The 12364-nt window shown below is 42.4% G+C and overlaps 1 protein-coding gene across 2 annotated transcripts in view; it reads right to left on the bottom strand.

The window, feature by feature from the left end:
- The window catches only part of ZEB1 (zinc finger E-box binding homeobox 1), a 236990-nt gene extending 227162 nt beyond the window's left edge, over nt 1–9828 (bottom strand). For both annotated transcript variants that reach the window (XM_073629854.1, XM_073629853.1), the window contains exon 1: nt 9726–9828. In XM_073629854.1, coding sequence (XP_073485955.1) covers nt 9726–9783 — 58 coding nt within the window. In that variant the 5' untranslated portion in view covers nt 9784–9828. The remainder of the gene's footprint in view (nt 1–9725) is intronic.
- Nucleotides 9829–12364: the final 2536 nt, after the last annotated feature.

The raw sequence follows: 12364 nt of genomic DNA, 5'->3' as shown, positions 1-12364 counted from the left end.
TTGCACAGCAGTCTTACAAGCGCATTTTTTTTTGGAAAAAATACACTTTTTTGAATAAAAAAATAAGACAACAGTAAAGTTAGCCCAATTTATTTTGTATTGTGAAAGATGATGTTACGCCGAGTAAATTGATACCTAACATGGTATCATGCTTCAAAATTCCACCCACTCGTAGAATGGCGACAAACTTTTACCCTTAAATATCTCCATAGGCGATGTTTAAAAAATTCTACAGGTTGCATGTTTTGAGTTACAGAAGGGGTTTAGGGCTGGAAATAATTGCTCTCGCACTAACGATCGCGGCGATATCTCACATGTGTGGTTTGAACACTGTTTATATATGCGGGTGCTCCTCACGTATGCGTTCGCTTCTGCGTGTAAGCTCGGCGGGACAGGGTGCGTTAAAAAAAAACAATTTTTTCTTATTTATTTTACTTTTTATTTTTACACTCTTTAAAAAAAAAAAAGTGTCACTTTTATTCCTATTACAAGGAATGTAAACATCCCTTGTAATAGAAAAAAAAGCATGACAGGACCTCTTAAATATGAGTTCTGGGGTCAAAAAGACCTCAGATCTCATATTTACACTCAAAATGCAATTAAAAAAATAAAATAAAAATGTAGTTTGAAAAAAAAAAAAAGTCCCTTTAAGAGCTATGGGCAGAAGTGACATTTTGGCATCGCTTCCGCCCTGCAATGGTTTGGAGACGGGTGGGGGCCATCTTCCCCTTACTCAGCTCCACACCACAGAGGGGACAGGATCCGATCGCCTCCACCGCTGCTGGCTGCTCCGGGAAGCAGTGGAGGGCACCGGAGCACGGCGGGAGGGGGGGGCCCTCTCCCGCTCCCGATAAACGTAATCTTGCGGCGAATCTGCCACAGAGACCACTTTTGTCTGAAACCAGATCACTTGCTGAAGAAGAGGATAACGGGGTTATGGCAGCTAGCTGCTGCCATTACAACAATATCCGTCTTCAAATAGCCAACGTATATCGTCGTGAGTCGGTCCGGATGTGGTTAAAAAAAAGAAAAAAGAGCCGTTTTGTGTCGCTTTTGAAGTTCTTCCTATTAATTTCAATGGGGGGGGGGGCGCTTTAACAGAAGTCAATGCAAGTCCTGTGGAAGTCGCACAAAAGTAGTACAGGAGCCATTTTCTAAGTCAGAGTGGCTTGAGTCGCACCGATTAGAACGGTTCCATTGCTGTTAATGGGGCACAACTTGTCATGTGACTTTGAACTCTCAAGTCGCATGACAAGTCGTGGCAGTCGCGGAAGTGTGAACCGGGCCTGAGTGTACACACACAAACTTATTAAAATGTTATTCAAGTACCTTATAAATACAGTATAACTTATATATTATACAGAATTCCATTTAGTAGAATAAAGCTTTCCTAAAAAAAGGGGATTCTCACATAATAAGAAAAGAAAAAAAGAAAGTACCTCCTTTCACATTTATTCCTCCCCACAACACTTGCAAAGTGGGTCACATGACACCATCTGTACCCAGTTTACAAATTTAAGTGACATCCCTTCCCTCCACAAATAACAGGAAAAAAAAAATTGGGCCATACTACAAAGTTTTCCATTTTGTATCTATTCTGACAACACTATACTTCTTCTCCTCCAGGCGATACTGCATGATAGTGTTCAACATGAATGGGTAGTGGACCTCCTTTCACAATTTCACACAATTTTATACTACATAAAAAAAATAAAAAAAAAATTATATATATATATATAGACACAGCAGTAAGAAGGGTCGCTGGTTCGAATCCCAACCATGACACTACCTGCCTGGAGTTTGCATGTTCTCCCTGTGCCTGCGTGGGTTTCCTCCGGGTACTCCGGTTTCCTCCCACACTCCAAAGACATGCTGGTAGGTTAATTGGATCCTGTCTAAATTGTCCCTAGTATGTATGAATGTGAGTTAGGGACCTTAGATTGTAAGCTCCTTGAGGGTAGGGACTGATGTGAATGCACATTGTACATGTAAAGCGCTGCGTAAATTGACGGCGCTATATAAGTACCTGAAATAAATAAAAAAAAATAATAAATTATATATATATAGCCCCAAAGAGAAAGTGGCACTGAATCTTCACTCTGCGTTCACCTCTTAAAACCCGTGAGTGCCGCTCTCTCTTTTGAACTATATGGGGTTGATTTACTAAAACTTGAGAGTGCAAAACCTGGTGCAGCTCTGAACAGAAACCAATCAGCTTCTAACTTCAGCTTGTTCAATTAAGCTTTGACAAAAAAAAAAAAAACTGGAAGCTGATTGGTTTCTTTGCAGAGCTGCACCAGGTTTTGCACTCTCAAGTTTTAGTAAATCAACCCCAATGTGTTACAGGCTTTGCTGTGCACCAGGGCCCATTTTCTCTGATATGTGTGCAGTGCCAACCACTGGATTATATATTTACTAGTCCTTATTTTCTTATTTTCTTATTTTCTTAACATCCATTTCCTATATAGTTTAAGGCCCCTTTCACACTTTCCCCCAGTGCAGTGTACCTGCGGTTTGCTATAGGCTTTCATTAGATCAAACAGCAAATTGGGAGTTTAAATGAAGCATGTTCAATGTGGCCAGAAAATTAGTCAATAATAAAAATATATATGTATTTATTATCTGTCTCATATTGAATACAGCGATTGATAAACATACAAAAAATATGTACATTAAAGACCATTGTCCTAGAAATAGATCATAGCTTAAAATTACACTAAACAATGTGGCATAAAATATCGTCCTCCATGTTTTTGTGACTTTCGAACAGAGTGGTATAATAATAATAAATCCAACTGAGCTAAAATCAAATAGGCCATCTATAGAAGACATAAGATGCATCCAGATATGCCCGACATGTTTTGTGGCTAAAAACCACTTCCTCAGGGAAGGGTGCATATATGAACAACGCCTGGAACCTGCGAGACCAATACCTGGAGACTGCCTATAGTGTCCATACCGGGAACTGTGGTAGATTGGACCCACCAGGGAGTCAAGCACACACACACACACACATGATCCCATACTATTGATGTGCAAGGAGGAATGAGATGTTGGAAAAGACCCAATTGGTAAATTGTTTGGGCCCCATTTCTATTGCCACAACAGGGAAGATCAAAATCCAATAGCAGATACAAGGTGTGTGAGAGAGGTGCTGCCATATAGGCATCCCATATCCCATATATATATATATATATATATATATATATATATATATATATATATATATATATATATATATATATACACACACACAAAATTCCAATGGGTCAACGCACTCCCAAAAATTGTAAAACGTAACATTTAAACAAAAAATTTTGGGGGGTGTGGTGACCCATTGCAATGGTATAGCAGTGGCAGATTGTGCACCCTGCAGTTGCTCCAGAGCTGTGTAAATGAGGTAAAGCTTCACTTTTTTAATTTTGTAGCAAAGGGGAGTGACCAGAATGGAACTGAGACAGAAAGACAATGGGGTTGATTTACTAAAGGCAAATAGATTGTGCAAATGCAAAAAATGCAAATGCAAAAAAATAAATTGCTCCAGAGCTTAGTAAATGAGGTAAAGCTTCACTTTACAAAAAACACCCAATCACGTGCAAGGAGAATTAAAAAAACACAGCATTTTTACGTGCACATGATTGGATGATGGAAGTCAGCGGAGCTTCTGCTCATTTACTAAGCTCAGGAGCAACTGCTCTTGCAGAGTGCAACTGCCTTTGGTAAATGAACCCCATAGAGTAGGGATCGACAGATATAATTTTTTTCAGTGCCAATACAATACCGATATTTCGGCCACCTCTCCTGACAAGATTGTTTGCCAATATTTTGTACATTTAAACTTTTTTTTTTTTTTACACTGTCATTTTACATTTTTTTTTGTATCGCTGTTCTTGCTGTCACAAGGTATGTAAACATCCCTTGTGACAGTAATAAGCATGTAAGAGGTACTCTTTATGGAGAGATCGGGGGTCTAAAAGACCCCAAACCCCTTCTCTGAACTTGAAAGTATTCAAAACGTCAAGATCAATGTTTTTGAATACTTTATTTTTTTAAACTGGCACCTTTAAGATGGCAGTAATCCGGGAAGTGATGTCAGGACATTGCTTCCGGATTACCAAATCGGAGACCTGAACGAAGCATCGGCTTTGTCCGAGTCTTTGGCCAACTGGCGGACGTGCCGGCTGGCTGCTCGGGCCTCCCGGTGGGACGGGATAGCCCAGGCGAACGGCAATGGGGGGGGGGGGGGGGACGTCCCCTCCGGCTGCATGTAATAACAGCCGAGCGCCTGCTGAGCCGCATCGGTTGTTATTACAATAAGATCAACCGTGCGCTCTAAAGAACGGTACTGGGGTGATGCGTGCAGCTGCAAGAGTCACCCCGGTAAAACCTCTTGAAGCAATATTGGTAATGTTGGTCAGTTTTTGACTGATACCGATACTTCTAAAAAAGTGAATATCGGACGCACCGATAATCGGTCAATCCCTGTTAAAAAAGTAAATCGGAAATAGATGTCAAAATTTTTATACATATATATGTGTGTGTATCTATATAGATAGATAGATAGATAGATAGATAGATAGATAGATAGATAGATAGATAGATAGATAGATAGATAGATAGATAGATAGATAGATAGATAGATAGATAGATAGATAGATAGATACACACATATATATATATATATATATGTATAAAAATGTTGACATCTATTTCCGATTTACTTTCTTTAACACCTGTATGTGTGTTATATTCTTTTTATCACCTGTTTATTTCCTGCCTTGGCTGCCTGTATACAAGACGGCTTGTGAGCAGTTGATAGGCTTCTATCTGGAGGTCAGCATCACCTCACCCACCGAATGACATTTTAGAAAGGAGAAAATAGCAAGTCATTCTTACCAGCGGGCTCCTCCCCCACTGTATCTGTACAGACCTTTAATAGCATTTGTCCTGCCTGTTCCTGGACTGTGCAGACAGATAATTCTGCGCTTCACTACCGAGCACAACTCTACCACCGTATGCCACGCCGGGGCTTAAATCCTCATCTCCATTCTCTGTCTACAGATGCAGATGGGAGATGGCAGGAACACCCTTACCTCACCAGTAATAAAAAAAAAAAAAACAACCCTCTAATGCAGCTTTACAAAACGCATCAACAATGGCATCGCCCCGCAGCTCGCATGCAGACAGTTTGGAGCTCTGGCTGGCCGCGGCTCTCAATTAGTTTACAGGCTGTCAAGTTCAACTACTCGTCTTCCTAATCCCCTCCCCCTGCAATGCACCTTGCTGCCTAATGCCACAAATAACATTTACGCCAAGCTGAAGTCAACCAGGGCCCATTTACTAAAGCCGTCTTTTTTTTCTTTTTTTCCTATTGACCAATCAAAGCAGAGTTTGCTCCGCGCACCCAGTCAGGTAAAAAAAAAAAAAAAAAAAAAGAGGAATTTTCCTGAAACTTCAATAGTTAACATAAGCATAGGTTAGATGGATCAGCAGAAAATAATGTTTATTCCTTCATTCACATAACAAAAATAAATAAATAAGCAAATAAAAAAAACAATAACAAATACAATAACAAATACAAAAACAAACCCTATTTAAAAACAATAACTTTTTTTTTTCAATTTAAACCCACAACCTCTTTCTTTTGCACCTTTATGGTCATACAGGTATTGATGATCAGAATACGGCATCGAACGTTGGCCATGCAGAACACATTTTCCACCCGCCATGCAACTTCTCTACCTGTGCTCCCCCATCGCCGCACCACCAAGGGTTAAAAATGAGATGGAAAATGATAAGGAGCGCCTATGTGGGAAGCGGGGCGTGTGATCATCGGTGTCAAAACGATGTCAGATGGAAAGACGGGCACGCCGTGTGCGAAATAAGAGAACAACGCAATACCTGAGATGAGATTGGCCATTCTCTCCCACCACCCCCCCCTTTCCTCCTTGGCCGGGGGGCACCTTTTGTTTTGTGGGTGGGCGGCTGCACGATGCAATCTGTCAGCGGCGGCTCCACATCTTATAAAAATTGCATTAAAACAGGAGGTAAGGAAAAAAAAAAAAAAAAAAACCACGGTGTGAGAGGTAAATCAATGCTTCCCTGAGAAGGAGGCAGCAGACAGGAGGGGGGAGGCCGGGCGATGCAGGAATGGAGCGCACACCATCTCTTTTTACACATCCCTCTACCTGCACAAGTTGCCTGGCTGCAGAGCCGTCATGCCGACGGTCCGCACGGCGTCAGCATCCTCCCAGGTAAACATGTTGACGGTGCTGGGTGGCTCCTGCTGGCCACATGTCACACGCATGTCGTCAGCAGCCTGAGAGGTGCCCCCCCCCCCCTTCTTTCTCTTCTTTCCCTCCAGCCTCGGCAAAGAGGAAACCAAACCGGCTAATCTGTACGATCTTACCTTGCCGATGGCTCCTTAACCCGTGCAACCCAGATCTAGGTGCGGGCCGGCCAGGCAAGGGTTAAACCGCAAAGCTGATGTGTAGATGTAATGTGAAAAGTACAGGGGGGGGGGCGGCTGTCATGCAGCAAGCTTAGGTCATCAGTAAAAATCCCTTCCCTTACATAGTCCTGGCAAGGCAGGAAATCCCAATACTAAACTATGAGGAGCACCCGACAGGAGGACTAGGACCACAACAAGGACTTCCTCCCCCGTCCCTATAGGAGGCTGTGCCCCCCCCCCCTGTCAGTGCTGGGATGAAACTCATGGACTGGGGGGGGGGGGAAGGGGGAAGAAAAGGTCGTCTGGCTCTCAGAGTGTGAAATGTAAATGTTTCCCTTATATAGGCTGAGGAGTTGTTGGACGGAGGAAAAGAAAAAAAGGGGCCCCCTTTCTGCCGGAGGACACCACCCCTCTGTACACAGGCAGGTAGTGGAAGACGGAGGAGAGCCGAGCAAGAGGAAAAAAACTTTACTCAACCCGTTCCCCGGCCTCCAACGCACCCTCCTCCACCCAAAATAAGAAATACATGGAGGACATAAGGACCCCCACCAGGAGAACAGGGGAGAGCCAAGACCAAGCAGGAGGAGAAAACTTGACTCAGCCCATTCCCGGCCTCCACCGCACCCTCCTCCACCCAAAATAAGAAATACATGGAGGACATAGGAGCCTCCACCTGGAGAACGGAGGAGAGACGGGACAGCAAGAGGAATAAACTTTACTCAACCCCTTCCCCGAGCCTCCAACGCACCCTCCTCCATCCAAAATATGAATTACATGGAGGACATAAGGACCCCCACCAGGAGAACAAGGGAGAGTCAAGACCAAGCAAGAGGAGAAAACTTGACTCAGCCCGTTTCCTGGCCTCCACCGCACCCTCCTCCACCCAAAATAAGAATTACATGGAGGACATAGGAGCCTCCACCTGGAGGACGCCACAAGTCCCTCCATACAGGAAACTGTGCCATGGCAAGCAGTGTCCTCCTCCCTTATTATCGGTGGGAGGGGAACCTCTAAAAGTGTCAAGAAACTGGATCCCCCCCCCATGGCTGAGGAGCAGGGAGCACCCAGGGGTGAAGCCACAGGAGGGGGAGGGGTGATACCCCATTATCTCAGGTCACTTGTCCATCAGAAAACAATCATAATAATCACGTGTCCTCCAGCCTGGAGCTACTACTACTCCCAATACTACTCCTCCTCCTAATACTACTACACCTTCTACTAATACTACTACTCCTACTAGTACTAATACTATACCTCCTACTATTACTACTCCTAATATTACTCCTCCTCCTCATACTACTAATAGTCCTCCTCCTAATACTACTACTCCTACTAATACTACTCCTCCTCCTAATATTACTACACCTAATACGCCTACTACTACTAGTACCAATACTACACTTCCTATTATTACTACTCCTAATATTACTCCTAATACTACTATACCTCCTACTAATACTACTCCTTCTCCTAATACTATTACTACTACTACTACTACTACTACTCCTAATATTATATATACTCCTAATATTAAACCCTCCTAATACTATTACTACTACTAATAGTCCTCCTCCTAACACTACTGGTCTTTCTAATACTACCCTCCCTAATACTATTGCTCCTCCTAATATTACTACTATACCTAAAACTACTACTACTTCTAAAACTAATACTCCTCCTCCTAATACTACTACTCCTAATACGCCTACTCCTACTAGTACCAATACTATACTTTCTACTATTACTACTCCTAATATTACTCCTCCTCCTAATACTACTACACCTCCTACATATACTACTCCTTCTCCTAATACTATTACTACTACTATAGTCCTCTTCCCAATACCCCTACTACTCTTTCTAATACTACCTCTCCTAATACTACTACTACTACTCTTTCTAATACTACTCCTCCTCCTAATACTACTACTCCTCCTCATACTATTATTCCTCCTCCTCCTAATACTTCTTCTCTTAATACTACTACTGTTTCCACTAATGCCCATTCTCTTCCTAATACTACTACTCCTCTGCTTAATACTACTCCTATTAATGCTCCTCCTCTTAATACTACTTCTCCTACTAATACTACTGCTGTTCCTAATTTTACAACTCCTATTAATACTACTTCCCCTCCTCATACTACTACTTTTACTACTCCTACTAATAATACTCCTCCTCCTCATGCTACTACTCCTACTAATAGTACTCCTCCTCATACTACTACTCTTACTAATAGTACTCCTCCTCATACTACTACTCTTACTAATAGTACTCCTCCTCCTCATACTACTATTACTACTAATAGTACCCATCCTCCTCATACTAATACTACTACTCCTACTAATAGTACTCCTCCTCCTCCTGCTCCCCATGGGGCTCTGCCACTCACAGCTGTCACTGCAGGAAACAAAAACAAAGCCCAGCAGCTGCTGCAGAACCTCTTGTCTGGCTGTCAGTGGCCCCCCAGTGGACATGATGGGAAGTGAAGGGGAGGTGGAGCCGTTGCCAAGAGCAACCAGTTGTCCTGTGTGTAAGGGGGGGGGGGGATTCTTGTATAGTAGGGATCACTCCCCATCTGTAAGAGTTTATGGGGGGGGGGGATGAAATAGGAAGAGGATGATGATGAAGGAGGATGAGGATGATGATGAAGGAGGATGAGGATGATGATGAAGGAGGATGAGGATGATGATGAAGAAGGAGGATGAGGATGATGATGAGGAAGGAGGATGAGGATGAAGTACCTGCACTGATGTCAGGCCAGCCTCGCCCATAGCTGACACCTATGCAGATGCGCCGTACACCGTGTACTGCAGCACGGTATGGGGGGGGGGGGGTGAGGTGTGTATATATATATATATATATATATTGGTGTGTGTGGGGGGGGGTATATATATATATATATATATGTGGGATCCCCCCTCCTCCTCCACCAGGCAGGTCCCCCTCCTCCCCGCACAGCCCAAGTTGTTCTCCGGTCAGAGGAGGGGGGGGGGGGTGACGGTGATCCGTTACTTCTGCACTACCTGCCCCGGGGATGGGGGGTGATAAAGGTGGTGATGAGGGGGGGGGTAGAAGTTTCTGGGGGGGTACAGGGCGGGGGAGGGGAGCCCAGATCCTCCGTACATCATCATGTGATCAGATAACGGTCCGGGGAGGAGGCGGCAGGTAACGATCGGTACGGGCGGAGGAGGGTGTGTGTGTTCCCGGTACATGGTGTCCCCCTCCCCGGCCCCCCTCCCCCGCTCTCTCCGGACCCTCTGGCCGCACTCACCGTTATTCCGCCGGGGGTTCGCCTGCTTTCTGCGCTTACACCTGGGGCCATCCGCCATGATCCTCTCCGCTCTGTGTCTAAATGCTGGAGTCACCTCCCTCCCCGCCCCTCCTCTACACCCCCCCCCCTCTCCTCCTCCCCCCCCCCCCCCCCCCCACTCCTCACCCCGCACCTGGTTTACGACACTCCTCGCCTACCAACACCTCCACCCCCCCCCCCCCAACAACCAACCAACCAACCCGGGGTGTGCGGGCCGAGGGGTGTACCCGGGGGAGGGGCACCGACAACAGGGGGGCCGGGCTCAGGTGGGCATGGAGGGGAAATAACGGTCCTCCTGGGGGGACTACAAGTCCCAGCAATCCGCCAACTCCGCACAACACACACAACGTGCGATCCTCCCATCCGTCATCATCATCTACAATCTTCTATAATCTCCTATAATATTCTATATATATGACCGAGAGAGAGAGAATAACGGTCCTCATCACCCAACCAGCCAATCACCGAGCCGCATTACAGCTCATCTACTATTATTACACATATTACACTTTCATCTTTCATTATTTTATTCTATTAGAATTGATTTTCATTATATTATTATTAGACATGTTTTATTATTATTTTATTATATTTTTTTTCTATTAGTAATTTTTTTTTTATTATTTTATTTACTAGTTTGTTTTTTCTGTTGTTATTAATTATATATGATTTATTATTATTTTATTATCTTTTATTTTTTCTACTATTATTATTAGAAATTATTTGATAATGGATTTTTTTAAATTACTATTTTATTTGTTTTTTATTTTTTTCTTCTTATTATTGTTAATAATTGCTTTACAATTATTATTATTAGACATGATAAATTATTCGATTTTTTTATTGTATTTATTATTATTTATTTTTTTAGATTGCATTTTTTTCTATTATTATTGTTATTAGGCATGATTTATTATAATTTTATTATTATTTTATTAAGTTTTATTTTTTCTATTAGTATTTTATTATTAGACATAATTTATTATTATATTTATTTTCTTTTTGTTATTATTATTATTATCTTACTTTTTTTATTGTTTTATGATTATTTTTTTTTATTATTATTATTTTATTAGATCTTATTTTTTTCTATTATTATTGTACATTATTTTCTACTAGATTTTTTTATTACTATTTTTATTTTATTTTATTTTTTATTATTAATATTAGGCATTATTTCATATTATTTTTTTTTTTTTATTATTTTATTCGATTTTATTTTTTTCTATTAGTATTATTATAAGACATCATTTATTATTAGATTTTTTTATTGTATTTATTATTATTATCTTATTGGATTTTTAATTGTATTATGATTATTATTATTTTATTAGATTTTATTTTTCTACTATTATTGTAATTATTATTGTACATTATTTTATATTAGACTTTTTTTTTTTTACTATTATTATTATTGTTTTATTAGATTAGATTTTCTGCTACTATTAATATTAAGCATAATTTAATATCCTTTTTTTATTATTTTATTTGATTTGATTCTTTTGATTAGTATTATTATTAGACATTATTTATTATTAGAATTTTTTTAATTATTATTATATTTTTATTGTTTTTTCCGATTATTATTTTTTTATTTATTATTTTATTAGATGTTATTTTTTTCTATTATTATTTTTGTAATAATTATTGTACATTATTTTATTTTTTATTTTATTTTATACTCTTTTCAAAATCGCACTTTGGCCGGCCCACACATATGTGATCTGGCTCCATAGGAAGCCATAGGTTTGGTTCACATGTTATGTGCATCAAATACAGTTCAAAAACAATATATAATATAATAATAATAATTTAATAATACAATAAACAGAACCACAAAGTAAGGGGGGGCTCTGGGGACCCTGATGTAAGGGGGGCTCTCTGGGGACCCTAAAGTAAAGGGGGGCCCTCTGGGGACCCTGAATAAGGGGGGCTCTCTGGGGACCCTCATGTAAGGGGGGGCACTCTGGGGCCCCTGATGTAAGCGGGGGCTCTCTGGGGACACTGATGTAAGGGGGGGCTCTCTGGGGACACTGATGTAAGGGGGGCTCTCTGGGGACCCTGATGTAAGGGGGGGCCTCTGGGGACCCCTGATGTAAGTGGGGGCTCTTTGTAGACCCTGATGTATGGGGGGGTTCTTTGGGGACCCTGAAGTAAGGGGGGCCCTCTGGGGACCCTGAAGTAAGGGGGGCCCTCTGGGGACCCTGATGTAAGGAAGGGGCTCTCTGGGGACCCTGATGTAAGGAAGGGGCTCTCTGGGGACTCTGATGTAGGGGGGGCTCTCTGGGGACTCTCATGTAAGGAAGGGGCTCTCTGGGGACCCTGATGTAAGGGGGGGCTCTCTGGGGGACCCTGATGTAGGGGGGTGCTCTCTGGGGACCCTGAAATAAGGGGGGCTCTTTGGGGACCCTCATGTAAGGGAGGGGCTCCCTGGAGACCCTGATGTAAGGGGGGGCTCTCCGGGGACCCTGAAGTAAGGGAGGATCTCTGGGGACCCTGATGTAAGGAAGGGGCTCTCCGGGGACCCTGATGTAAGGGGGGCTCTCTGGGGACCCTGATGTAAGAAAGGGGCTCTCTGGGGACCCTGATGTAAGGGGGGG

Source organism: Aquarana catesbeiana, linkage group LG05 (genome assembly GCF_042186555.1).
Source record: "Aquarana catesbeiana isolate 2022-GZ linkage group LG05, ASM4218655v1, whole genome shotgun sequence".
Taxonomy (NCBI): Eukaryota; Metazoa; Chordata; class Amphibia; order Anura; family Ranidae; genus Aquarana; species Aquarana catesbeiana.
Note: the sequence above shows the minus strand (reverse complement) of the source record. Positions and strands in the feature narration are given on the sequence as shown.